This window comes from Chiloscyllium punctatum, chromosome 42 (assembly GCF_047496795.1).
Source record: "Chiloscyllium punctatum isolate Juve2018m chromosome 42, sChiPun1.3, whole genome shotgun sequence".
Taxonomy (NCBI): Eukaryota; Metazoa; Chordata; class Chondrichthyes; order Orectolobiformes; family Hemiscylliidae; genus Chiloscyllium; species Chiloscyllium punctatum.
This window is the reverse complement of record NC_092780.1, coordinates 40,891,682-40,906,201: the sequence shown is the minus strand read 5'-3', so window position 1 is coordinate 40,906,201 and position 14,520 is coordinate 40,891,682. Positions and strand designations below refer to the sequence as shown.

Here is a 14,520-nt window from a genome sequence, read left to right as displayed (position 1 = left end):
GATAGATAGAAAATAGTTGATGATAATTAGGCTGAGGACACTTCCCTGAGGAACTCAGTGCTAGAATTTAAATTACTACCCTCTATCAACTACAACCATTTTTTGAGCCAGGTATGATGGTAGGAAACAAATCCAAAACCACCCCCCTTGATGTAGCCTCCGTTTGTGGAGATAATAACCTTCCCTTATTTAGTTCAAACTGACAAACATGCCCACATTCTCTCGTGGATTCGTTGGCATGCTCTGATTAACTTAATACAGATTAGGTTGATTTAGTAAAGGTTAGGCTAACTGCAACTCAACAGCAACAACTTGAATTTATGTGATGCCTTTAAAATAGTAAAACATCCCAAAATTCAGTTAGTAATACAGGTTGTTCTGCTATAAAGTGTGTTTCGTTAACACGAATTTGCTGTAACGCGATTGACAAATTCAGGACACTGTTTCTAAAGAGCAAACTTTTAAAACGTGTTGGCTATATTGCGATCACATCGCCAACACTTTAAGTGCTGTTTCTAAAGCGCGTTTTTTCTGTAATACAGGCTTGCCCAAAACACAACCATCACATTATACCTGTACTCTCAACTCTGCATCAAATCCATGGATTCAGACCCCCCTCCCACTCTGATTTTGAGCTCTGTAATTAGGTTAACACTCCATTCAAGGAGTGCATTGTCAAGCTGCTGCCTTGGGTGTCACATAAAAAGAAGAGCCTAGCTTCCCTTTCACATCAAAGTAAAACATGGCTCTGTGCTATTCTGGCACTAGTTTCGCTGACATTCTGAAAAGTATTTAACTTTCAACTAACAATGACAATAAAAAGGTCATAATATTGCTGCATGGGCAGATTTGCTTTGCACAGATTGGTTGCTGCATTTTTACCATGATGATTACACTTCAAAAGAGTGATGAGCAACAGGTTGTAAAGGGCTCTATATAAATGAAAGTTTGTTCTTTAAAAGCATTGGAATTATAACTTACCATTGTTGCATTCACTCCTGTCCTGATCACTCCATTCTGGATTTCTCTTATTAAAAATAATCCATCACAGCTGTTAATAGGATATTTAACAGGAATGTTGCTCACTGTCCTCTTTAGCACATCTCAGACCTGTGTACATTTCTGACATTTTCCGTTTTCAATTCTTTTTGATATTGGTCTAGTGATGTCAGTTGAGTTGTCAGCATTAGCCATAGCGTTGAGAACTGGACAGCTCCGAGAAAATGTTCAGATGCCCACCTGAGGGGGCAGATTGGGCCTCTCTTTAATGTGTCATCCCAAAGCAGAGTAGAGCAAGTGGCTGCAGTGATCTGAAACAAAGGAACTTGGCTTGTGGAAGAATAGGGAAGCTGAGCAAAGTGGCAGAGTGTGTCCAGGGAACCCCAGCCTGATGAGGTAATGCAGTGCACACACCTAAACGGTGTCTAGAATGAATGTCATTGCAATATCAAAGCATCAGCTTTGTTGTTGTAGGCCAACAGATCTACAGCTGAGAAAACAGAACCAGCCAACAACAATGCAACACTTTGTTAAAATTAAATTTTGCACAGGGAACAGTTACACACTGAGATTGAACAGAGGCCAGGAATCCCAATATTCATTGCACAAAATCCTGGAAATCAAATTCTAACAGCACTGCGGTATTTCAAGAAGTCGGTTCACCACCGTCATCTCAAAGGCAATTATGCTGCTGAGATGACATAAGTAAATTGCACCTCTTTTTAAAATACAGGGTATCAAATATAGGGGATTAACAAAGCACACTTTTCAGTCTGAGCATTGACGCCATGGCTCCTGAATCCAATCTTTTGCTACAGTTCTGTATTCATATCCATGAGGGTGGCTATTAGACTAACAATGTCTAACCTTCTATAGTTTAGCCAGCTGAGCCCATGCTGCCTCTGGTATAATGGGGTTTGAGACTCAATATTTTGGAGTCCCGCTGTTTAGTTACTCTGTGCCACCAGTGGGTGACAGAATGGTGAAATATTCAACGTTGTTTGTCAACATGACAACAATAATAAGATAATGGAATTGTGGAAGAATGTGTTGTCAAAATGCTGTTATGACAATTACAGGAGGTGGTACATGGCTAGATACAGATAGAAAAAGAAGGGGAAACATATATAGTTAGACAGAGATATAGATTGATAGAAGATGCATAGGTGAGAAAGAGGAGACAGAGAATAAATAAATGACGAGAAGCTGGAGTAACTGCTTGCTATCTCTGGTAGCAACAAATGAATACTGTAACTTGAGAAAAGAAAACTCCTTTCCAAACAGTGTGGAGAAAGTCTTTATGAAAATTTCATATCATGGTCGGTCCTGGTTTGAATGTGACATAAAAGATGTGTCACTGAACTGATTATGTTGTGGAGCACAGAATGACGCTGCAATCTGGCTTCCCACCAGCAGATGGGGGTGTTAGTGTCACTGTTGTCTGCAGCCTTCAAAAGACTACGACAGCACCACCTACAGAGAGGGCCGTTCACTTGTCATGACTGAGGAAAGAATGTGAATACTCTTACATAAGAAAGGGATCATTATTAATGGAATATAGCAATGTGACTAATTCAGAACCTGCAAAAAAGTACACTTTATAACAGCACATTTTCAAACAAGAATCCTAAAAACAAAGAACTTGCATTTAAATAGTGCCTTTCATGACCTTGGAATGTCACAAATTGCTTTCCAGCCAGTTAAGGGCAGTCACCATCGTAATACTAAACAGTCCGGTGAAATATTCTTAGTCATTTCATCTCATGTAATAAAGTGCTTAGAGTATTTTCACACACAATGAGGAATATGAGTTGAGTGATAATCATTGCCAAACCAACCAGTGCCTGTGTTGTACCACTTAAACTCAACAGATAGTTGGTTTGAAGCTCCAGTGCAATGGGAGACAGAGGGTAATAATAAGCTGAGGGAGGAGGAAAGGATCGGCAGGTCAGTGACGTGGGGCCTGAGGGACAAATTGAGGATCTTCTGGGGAACAGATGTGAATCAGGCAATTCAATGGAGATACACAAGAGGAGAGCTTGAGTCAGTCAGTAAGGTTAGATACAAAGGAAGACCAGATGCTCAAGCAACAGGAAGTCATAAAAGTGCACAGCACAGAAGGCAAGGCTTTATTCCTTATCCACAGTAAAGGTTGTTAGCTCTCAGTCTTTAAGAAGAATGCCTGAACTACTACAAGAATCTCTTCTATGTTTAATGGTGAGTCTACTTTTGTATTCTATACTTCTACCAATGAAGGAGGTTATTCCATATGCCTTCTTTCCAATCTTATCTATTTGTACTGCTACCTTTAAGGACCTGTGCACTTGTTCACCAAGATGTCTCACTTCCTCTACCCTTCTCAGTATGGGCCAAGTGCAGGGAAATGGGGTTAGCATGGACAGACATTTTAGAACATAGAACATAGAAATGTACAGCACAGAACAGGCCCTATGGTCCACGATGTTGTGCCGAGGTTTAATCCTAATGTAAAATATAATTACTTAACCTACACACCCCTCAACTCACTGCTCTCCATGTGCTGTCCAGCAATCGCTTTAATGTCCGTAATGACTCTGCTTCCACCACCACTGGCAACGCATTCCATGCATTCACAATTCTCTGCGTAAAGAACCTACATCTGACGTCTCCTCTTTACCTTTCCCCTAATATCTTAAAACTATGACCCTTCATACCTGTCAATCCTGCCCTGGAGAAAGGTCTCTGGATATTGACTCTATTTATTCCTCTCATTATCTTGTAAACCTCTATCAGATCTCCTCTCTTCCTCCTTCTCTCCAGAGAGAAGAGTCCAAGCTTTTTCAACCTTTCTTCATAAGGCAAGCCCTCCAGGCAGCATCCTGGTAAACCTTCTTTGCACCCTCTCCAAAGCCTCTGTATCTTTCCTATAGTAGGGTGACCAGAACTGGACACAATATTCCAAGTGTGGTCTCACCAGGGACTTTTAGAACTGTAGCAAAACCTTGTGGCTCTTAAACTCGATCCCCTGTTGATGAAAGCCAAAACACCATATGTTTTCTTAACAACCCTATCCACTTGGGTGGCAACTTTGAGGGATCTATGTACTTGCACACCCAGATCCCTCTGTTCCTCCACACTACCAAGGATCCTGTCTTTAATCCTATATTCAGCATTAAAGTTCGACCTTCCAAAATGCATCACTTCGTATTCATCCAGGTTGAACTCCATCTGCCATTTCTCAGCCCAGCTCTGCATCCTGTCTATGTTGCGCTGCAGCCTGCAATAGCCCTTTACACTACCGACAACACCTCCAACCTTTGTGTCATCTGCAAATTTACTAATCCACCCCTCAACCTACTTGTCCAAGTCATTTTTAAAAACTACAAAGAGCAGAGGCCCAAGAACAGAGCCCTGAGTACCCCACTCAACACTGTCCTCCAGGCAGAATAAGTTCCATCTACAACCACTCTCTACCTTCTGTCAGCCAACCAATAATGAATCCAGATTGCCAAATCTCCCTGTAGCCCATGCTTCCTGACTTTATGAATGACCCTACCATGGGGAACCTTATTCAATCCCTTGCTGAAGTCCATATACACCACATCCACTGCTTGACCTTCGCCGACCTGTCCTGTCACCTTCTCGAAGAACTCAATAAGATTTGTGAGGCATGACCTGCCCCTCACAGAGCCACGCTGACTGCCTTTAATCACGCTATGCTTTGCCAAATAGTAATAAATCCTATCCCTCAGAACTCTTTCCAAAACTTTGCTAACCACAGACGTAAGACTAACTAATCTGTAATTGCCAGGGATTTACCTATTACCCTTCTTGAAAAGAGGAATAACATTAGTCTCCTTCCAATCCTCCAGTACAACTCCCACGGAGAGTGAGGAGGCAAACATCTTTGCCAGTGCCTTAGAAACTTCCTTTTTCGCTTTCCAGAGTAGCCTAGGATAAATCTGGCCCTGGGGACTTATCAATTTTAATGTTTTACAAAATTTCCAGTACATTTTGGTCAGCATGGACCATTTTGGGCCAATGGTCTGTCTCTGTACTGTAAGACTCTATGATTGGTAAACTAATAGAAAAAGTGAAGTCACATGGTGTGCATGGTGTTCTGGCTAGGTGGCTAAAGAACTGGTTGAGTAACAGGAGACAGGGTGTAGTAGTTGAAGAGAATTTCTCAAAATGGAGAAAGGTGACCAGTGGTGTCCACAGAGATCAATGCTGGGGCCACTGTCGTTTGTATTATACATAAATGATCTGGAAGAGGTCATTGTTCGTCTAATCAGTAAGTTTGCAGATGGCGTGAAGATTGGTGGAGTAGCAGAAAGCGTAGGGGACTGAGGTATACAAGATAATGAGAGGAATAGATAGAGTCAATAGCCAGAGAATTTTCCCCAGGGCAGGATTGACTGGTACGAGGTGTCATAGTTTTAAGATATTAGGAGAAAGGTATAGCGGAGACGTCAGAGGTAAGTTCTTTATGCAGAGAGTTGTGAATGCATGGAATGCGTTGCCAGCGGTGGTGGTGAAAGCAGAGTCATTAGGGACATTTAAGCGACTGCTGGACATGCACATGGATAGCAGTGAGTTGAGGGGTGTGTAGGTTAAGAGATTATATTTTACATTAGGATTAAACCTCGGCATAACATCGTGGGCCTAAGGGCCTGTTCTGTGCTGCACTTTTCTATGTTCTATGTCAAAGAATACAGGAGAATATAGATAGCCTGGAGAGTTGGGCGGAGAAGTGGCAGATGGAGTTCAATCCAGGCAAATGTGAGGTGATGCATTTTGAGAAGTCTAATTCTAGAGCGATCTATACTGTAAACGGAAGAGCCTTGGGAAAGGTTGATGAGCAGAGAGATCTGGGAGTTCAGGTCCATTGTACCCTGAAGGTGGCTGCACAGGTGGATAGAGTGGTCAAGAAGGCATATGGTATGCTTGCCTTCATCGTATGGGGCATTATGTATAAGAGCTGGCAGGTCATGTTAAAATTGTACAAGGCTTTGGTTCAGCCGCATTTAGAATACTGTGTGCAGTTCTTTTTTTTTTAGATTACTTACAGTGTGGAAACAGGCCCTTCGGCCCAACAAGTCCACACCGCCTCGCCGAAGCGTAACCCACCCATACCCCTACATCTACATTTACCCCTTACCTAACACTATGGGCAATTTAGCATGACCAATTCACCTGGCCTGCACATCTTTGGACTTCTGGTCACCACATTACCAAAAGGATATGTGTGCTTTGGAGAGGATGCAGAGAAGGTTTACGAGGATGTTGCCTGGTATTGAAGGTGCTAGCTATGATGAGAGGTTGAGTAGGTTAGGATTGTTTTCATTAGAAAAAAGGAGATTCGGGGGAACCTGATTGAGGTCTACGAAATCATGAAGGGTATAGACAGGGTAGCTAGAGATAAGCTTTATCCTAGAGTGAGGGATTCAATAACAAGAGGTCACATGCTCAAGGTGAGAGGTGAAAAGTTCAAGGGGGATATACGCGGCAAGGGTGTACACATGGGTGGTTGGTAGGTGCCTGGAAAGCATTCCTAGCAGAGGTGGTAGAGGCAGGCACAGTGGATTCATTTAAGGTGCGTCTGGACAGATGCAAGAGTAGGTGGGGAGGACAGGGATACAGATGCTTAGGAATTGGACGATAGGCTTAGACTGTGGATTTGGATCGGGCTCAGGCTTGGAGGGCCGAAGGGCCTGTTCCTGAGCTGTAAATTTGCTTTGTTCTTTGATTGTGTATTCCGTTTCACTATTCGACTTCCCCAATTGCATTGCCTTACACTTGTCAGAGTTGAACTCCATCTGCCACTTTTCTGCCCACTCCACCAACTCATTACAAAATTATGAGGGGCTTGGAATAGGATAAATAGGCAAAGTCTTTTCCCTGGGGTCAGGGAGTCCAGAACTAGAGGGCAAAGGTTTAGGGTGAGAGGGGAAGGATATAAAAGAGACCTAAGGGGCAACTTTTTCACACAGAGGGTGGTATGTGTATGGAATGAGCTGCCAGAGGATGTGGTGGAGGCTGGTACAATTGCAACATTTAAGAGGCATTTGGATGGGTATATGAATAGGAAGGGTTTGGAGGGATATGGGCCGGGCGCTGGCAGGTGGGACTAGATTGGGTTGGAATATTTGGTCGGCATGGACGGGTTGGACCAAAGGGTCTGTTTCCATGCTGTACATCTCTATGACTCTATTTGAGCTTACGGCTCTCATCTATACTATTCACTACATGGCCAATTTTTGTGTCGTCTGCAAATTTCCCAATTATGCCCTCCAAGTTCAAGTCCAACTCATTAATGTATAAAACAAACAGCAGGGATCCCAACTTGGATCCCTGTGGAACACCACTTGAAACAGCTTTCCATTTGCAAGGTCAGTCATCGACTATTGCCCCTTGTTTTCTCAAACTAATCCAACTTTGGATCCAATTGGACACACATCGATTCATATATGTTGTCAAATAGCAAGACTGGAGAATTACAGACATAAAAGAGTGCGTTTTAGGAGAGGTACTGACAGAACTGACAGTGTAACATATTTTAGATTTTTTAAAACTAATAATTTATAAGGTTATGAAATGCCAGTGTTCAGTAAAAGTTTGATTATTGTTTGGAAGTTACTGTTAAAAATGGTGAAAGTTATTTGCTGTAGGAAAAGAGCAGGGGAATGGGACTAACTGAACAGCTCTTTCAAAGGGTCAAAGATAGTACGCACTACTATTACAAAGCATTGTGGCGGGAGCCAATGTTTATGAACGTGGCGTCAATTAAACAGCCTGTTTGTCCCGGATAGTGTCAAGCTTCTTGAGTATTGTTGGAGCTGCTCCCATCCAGACAACTGAGGAGTATTCTGCCACACTCAAGACTTGTGCCTTGTAGACAGGCTTTGGGGTGTCAGGAGATGAGTTATTTGCTGCTGTTGTATAATTATTCTCTGAATAAATATTTTTGTAACTTAATACACCCATCTACCTCTGTGACAATTGCTGTGAACTTTTATTTTGAGGGATAATTTGTAAATCAGAATACTCATCTTATAACTTCACCCTGGGCACTCTCAAAACAGCAAAAAACTACATTTATATGCTGCTTTTTACATCATAAAATTCCCCAGGGCACTTTACAGGAGCAACAGAAAATACGACACCAAATCAATAAAGAGATATTAGGTTAGATAGCCAGAAGATTGGATAAAGAGGTAGGTTTTAAAGAGTGTCTTAAAGGAGGAAAGTGAGATCAAGAGTGCAGGGAGGAAATTTCACTGCTAAGAACTGAAGCAGTTGAAGACATGACCATCGATGGTGCAACGATTAAAATCGGGGGGGGGAGCGTGCTAAACAGGTAAGTATTAGATAAATGCAGATACCTCAAAGGGGTTTAAAACAGCTTCACCTTCAGGCTATTGTCCAGGAGAGGGATGGAGGGATTGGTAGTTTGGAGTGCAAAGTGGAAACAATGGCTTCAGTTTTCTCAATAATTACTTGAAGGCAATTTCTGCTCATCCAGGACTGGGTGTTAGATAAACAGCTTGAAAATTCGTAAAAATTGAGGGGGTTGAGTGAAATCGTGTTAAGGCAGAGCTGGATGTCATCAAAGTACATGTGCAGTTGCATGATGTCACCAAGGGGCAGCATATCAATGGGAAAGGGGTTACGAGAGCTAGAGGTGCAAGAACAGGACAAGAGCCCATTGTATATAATCCTCTGGCTATAAATAGACAGATCAGAATGGAACCAGGTGAAAGCATTCGCATCCACTCAAGCTAGATGACAATGGAGAGGTATTGGAGGAGGACGGTGTGTGTCAAAGGCTGCAAACAGCTCAAGAAGGATGAAGAAGGAGAATTGATCTTTGTCATAGTCACATAGGATGTCATCTGGGACTTTGATCAAAGATGTTTTAGTGCTGAAAGAGGTGGAAATCTAATTTAAACATGGAGATCCAGGATGATAATCCAGGTGTAGGTTTGAGGGGTGATAACATGATTAGGACTTTGCAGAATTATATAGAGCTTTACAGATAGAAACAAACACATCAGACCACCCGGCTGGCCATGTTGTATTCCACAGCAGCCTCCTCTCTCTCTCTCCTTCAGCCTTTAGGCCTCAAACTGGACCGGTCCCTGTTGCTTCAGAACAAGTGGAACTTACCTCCAGGCACTTTGCAAATTGCTCCATTTAGCTTCGTCTCACAGGAGGATGGTCGCCACGTCCCGTCCATGTCCATGTGAACGCAGCCCATTTGGTGTGGCTCCCCTTCCTGCCAGTTGATGTAGTCCAACTCCTCCCCACTCAGCCAAGAAAAGACCCTGCCTCCCTGTGTAAGATCACAGCTATTACTCACTGAGGCAGGTAGCAAGGGACAGGGAGAAAAGACAGCAAGAGAGAGGGTGGGAGGGAGGAGGTGAAGCGGAGAGAGAATGGGAGGTGGAGAAGGAGAGGGAGACAGATAACGAACAGGGGAAGGAAAGAGAAAAAGAGTGAGAGAAAACAAGTGAGAGAAAAAAAGAGCAAGAAAAAGGGAAAGAAACAAAGAGAGAGAGAGAGACAGAGTGAGAACAAATGAGAGAGAAACAGGAAACAACTACTAGGACTTAGCACCTTTCACATGTAAAACAACCTAAGATAATTCACAGATGCATTACAATGCAAAATATGACACTGAGCCATATAAGGAGACATTCGGCCAGATAATCAAAAGTAATGGTGGTAGTTTTTGAGGAGTGTCTTAAAAGAGCAAACTATGATGAACAAATGGAGGAGAGGTGTAGGGAGGGTCAACCACCAATGACAGGGTGATTAAAATCAGGGATGAGCAACAGCCAGAACTTGAAGTGGACGTGTCTCTCAGAAGCTAATAGGTTAGGGGGAACTCACAGAGCCAAAGGGAACCAAGTAGAATTTACAATGTAATTCTGCTTGACCAGGAGCCAGTGTAGACCTGTGGGTTTACTAAACATGATGGCCCTTCTGTTGGGATTGCAGGGCTGGGTGTCAACTGGAGAGTGTGTCTAATAGTGCCCCTCATGCAGTTCTACACGTGGAGGTCAGTGGCAGATGGAGAAAGTAGACAGAAGGAGAAACCGTCAAAAGGACTAAGGTTGCTAATACTCCAGGGTTGACTAGGAGTCTCTAGAAATTCAAGTTTAATCTCCATGAAACAAAATGATCTTCCTTCAACTTTCTGGTATTGGCAGACAATCATGAATGGAAAACAGTACCACAACAGATTTAGTAATTGTTGAGAGATTATGGAATGAACAAACAATCAATTGAAAAGAAACAAATGTAACCAGTCAGTGTTAATTGTAAGATTTGTGATTGTGAGCCCATTTAAATCTGAACTCAGAAACACTATGAGCAACATTCCTCTTAGGTGCATCAAAATCACACTCCACCCACACCCCCTTCCCCTAACTAACATCTCAGTTTAAATCTGCAGTGTAATACTTTACAGACAGGGACAACGCTCAGTGCATAATGCAGCTTCAAGGGGCTTTGTGTTTCTTTTTGAAACTGAGATGCATCAATGGTTAGGAGGTACTCCAAATGGTTGAGATTTAACACAGAGTGGAGATCTGCATTTGTGACTTTGAGGAGTTAGTAATGAACTGTATTTGTGATAAAATGCAACCACTGGAAAGCTAACAGAATTGGGAACAGATCTGTTTTACACCAAGCCATCTAAGAGGCCAATACAACCAACACTGCAATAGTGACTAGATTTCTAATTAACTTCATCAGCTGTAAAGTACTTTGGGACATCCAGTGGTTATGAAAAGTATGGTATAAATTCAAGCTTTTCTTTATTGGTGAGATAGGAGTGGGGGAGTGTCAAACCTGTGCTCATGAGAGTTTCTTGCATGAGTGAGGCTAAACTTACCCTCACAATGTTGTGAAGGCTGACAAGGTCAGTGGCTGAGTTGTGAACCAGTACCATCCTCAACAGCAGAGGGGCAAGGGCTAAGAATTGGAAAGGTGAGGGGTTGGGGTAAGGTGTTTGGGTAGGGTAGAGTCAGTTTGCAAGGACAAAAATGTATATCACTGAAATGCAGTTGCTGGTGAACGCTGTGACAAGACTATGAGGTGTTCAGTGCTGTTTCTCGTGCAGAGAGGTGTTGTCACAGTGCTGCTGAAAGGTTTCCTTAAGGTAGGCAGTTAGTAAACAGATTTTGAGTTCTCCCTGGTCTATTTTTTAAAATGAGGCAAAAGAATCATCAGAAGGTGGGGTAAGGGCTCACGTAAATGCATGAAGGCTTTTAGTTTTGCTTCCAGTTAGTTCAAGTTTTGTGCTGGCAGCTAGGGTGAAATTTTAGACAGCAAGACTTCTTCTTAAAGATCAAACGGACAGATTGTTTTCTTCTGGTCTGGACAGAGACAGCAAATGAGAGCCAGAACTGTGTTGCCAGAATGTTTTTGCCAAAAGGTATGTGGGATGCTGTCTACATTGGAACAGCTCAATTCTTCCTTTTTTTTGTATTTTAACTGTGTTGTAAAAATAAACTGTGTTTTGCTTAAAGCCTAGTGGTGGACAAATCGAATCACATCTAGTTCACAGCACATTGCACTTGCTTTTAAGTAAATATAAAAGTTAAGGCCCAGGCTATCTCCTCACAAAACTTTTTTTGGGGGGTGGTCTGGTCTTGTCCAGTCCATAAAAATACACACGGCCCAACAGTGCCTCAGAACATGCAGCAATGAGAAAAACTAACATTACTACATGGCAAATCACGTTGATCGATTAGAGAATCCTGCTGACTACTCCAGTCTGTCATCTCACCAACCAGTGGGAAAGAAACACCACAACAAATCTGATAACAAAGTATCAGAGACCCTGACTATATGGGTCAGAACATAAATCGTTGAATAAATTGGCATTATGTATGACTGAATTTCAGTATTGTTGAAAAAAGAAGTCCTGCTGTCAAAACTTTTTATATCATACCTATCAGGACACAGACGCAAGAATACCAAATTTCAATGTTAATAATAATTGACACTGCATAAGAAGAGTGTGCTGGTTTGTTAGCAAGTGGAGTTTAGTACATTGAAGTGTTTGTTTGGCGAGCACACAAGAAAACAGTTAACCCAAAGATTTTCCTTAACTTCAAAAACACAAGTTGACTCCGGCTTAGTGAGATGTTTCAGGGAATATGCACCAGGGAACTGTGACCTCAAGCTGTTATTTCATGGAGTATGTGTTTCTGATGTAGGAATGGCAGCCTCAAGCCATCTGCACAGTTGCAGATTAACACACATGTAAAAACAAATTCCGTGATGTTACATTAACCTTATCAGTTGTATTGGCCAGAAATATGACCTTTATTTAACTGAAAATATGCAATGCCTGGATATACTTTTATTCTGTTGTGGTTCTGTTCGCCGAGCTGGGAATTTGTGTTGCAGACATTTCGTCCCCTGTCTAAGTGACATCCTCAGTGCTTGGGATCCTCCTGTAAAGTGCTTCTGTGATGCTTCCTTCGGCATTTATAGTGGTTTGTCTCTGCTGCTTCCGGTTGTCAGTTCCAGTTGTCCGCTGCAGTGGCCGGTATATTGGGTCCAGGTCGATATGTTTGTTGAAAGAATCTGTGGATGAGTGCCGTGCCTCTAGGAATTCCCTAGCTGTTCTCTGTTTGGCTTGTCCTATAATAGTAGTGTTGTCCCAGTCGAACTCATGTTGCTTGTCATCTGCGTGTGTGGCTACTAAGGATAGCTGGTCGTGTCGTTTCATGGCTAGTTGGTGTTCATGGATACGGATCGTTAGCTGTCTTCCTGTTTGTCCTATGTAGTGTTTTGTGCAGTCCTTGCATGGGATTTTGTACACTACATTGGTTTTGCTCATGCTGGGTATCGGGTCCTTTGTCCTGGTGAGTTGTTGTCTGAGAGTGGCTGTTGGTTTGTGTGCTGTTATGAGTCCTAGTGATCGCAGTAGTCTGGCTGTCAGTTCAGAAATGTTCTTGATGTATGGTAGTGTGACTACTCCTTTGGGTTGTGGCATGTCCTCATTCCATTGTCTTTCCCTTAGGCATTTGTTGATGAAATTGCGAGGGTATCCGTTTTTGGCGAATACATTGTATAGGTGTACTTCTTCCTCTTTTTGCAGTTCTGGTGTACTGCAGTGTGTTGTGACCCTTTTGAACAGTGTCTTGGTGCAACTTCTTTTGTGTGTATTGGGGTGGTTGCTTTCGTAGTTCAGGACTTGGTCTGTGTGTGTGGTTTTCCTGTATACCTTTGTGGTGAATTCTCTGTTCGGTGTTCTCTGTACAGCCAGACTACTACGACCACTAGGTCTCAAAACAGCACACACACCAACAGCCACTCTCGGACAACAACTCACCGAGACAAAAGGACCCGATACCCAGCATGAGCAAAACCAACGTAGTGCACAAAATCCCATGCAAGGACTGCATAAAACACTACATAGGACAAACAGGAAGACAGCTAACGATCCGTATCCATGAACACCAACTAGCCACGAAACGACACGACTAGCTATCCTTAGTAGCCACACATGTAGATGACAAGCAACATGAGTTCGACTGGGACAACACTACTATTATAGGACAAGCCAAACAGAGAACAGCTAGGGAATTCCTAGAGGCATGGCACTCATCCACAGATTCTTTCAACAAACATATCAACCTGAACCCAATATACCAGCCACTGCAGCGGACAGCTGGAACTGACAACCGGAAGCAGCAGAGACAAACCACTACAAATGCCGGAGGAAAGATCACAGAAGCGCTTCACAGGAGGCTCCCAAGCACTGAGGATGTCACCTAGACAGGGTACAAAACGTCTGCAACACAAATTCCCAGCTTGGCGAACAGAATCACAACAACGAGCACCCGAGCTACAAATCTTCTCACAAACTTTGAATACTTTTATCCTGTGGAGAGTGCTGATTATGAGTATATGTAAGCAATTGAATCACATCACCAGCCCAGGTGAAAATCTTAAATTAATTATTAGTATAATTTTTGATCAGTTCTAGATTGTTCAGTAAGTACCATCGTATCAAGGAACGACATCTAATTTTGGAGGTAATGTTATGAGTTTTGCAAGCATGGGCAGGTTATGTGTGGTTAGTATCCTACAGTTGTCAACAGTCAAGAGGTTTGATACAATCCATCCATGATTTGGACATATAGCCTAATACCTAGCATCACACCAGCACTGAAATTGATATACCACTTTACTCATTTGTGTGGTAGGCAGAACATCTTTCCATCTTGAACACAACAGCATGTTAGTGTTCACTAGTGCATTCTCCATAGCAATGCCTCAGCAATCAGAATCCACTCACCAACTAATTAGCAAGCTGTTTTCATAGAGAATAAATTGTTGTTCCTTTTGAAGTTTGATATTCTTGCATTTGTCCTGATGAGTGCAAGATGAAAAGCTTGCACAATGCATCTCTTTATCTATTTGTAGAATAATGTAGCACTGTTCAACAAGAGTGTGACAAGAAAATTTGTTGGAGACAACAAATACCTGAAACTGTAAACTATTCAGATGGTAACA

The 14,520-nt window shown here is 42.5% G+C and overlaps 1 protein-coding gene across 1 annotated transcript in view; it reads right to left on the bottom strand.

Annotated features, from left to right (window-relative positions):
• mrc2 (mannose receptor, C-type 2) overlaps nucleotides 1-14,520 on the bottom strand; it is a 299,439-nt gene that overhangs the window by 19,365 nt on the left and 265,554 nt on the right. The window contains exon 25 of the mRNA XM_072561856.1: nucleotides 9,148-9,313. Coding sequence (XP_072417957.1) covers nucleotides 9,148-9,313 — 166 coding nt within the window. The remainder of the gene's footprint in view (nucleotides 1-9,147; nucleotides 9,314-14,520) is intronic.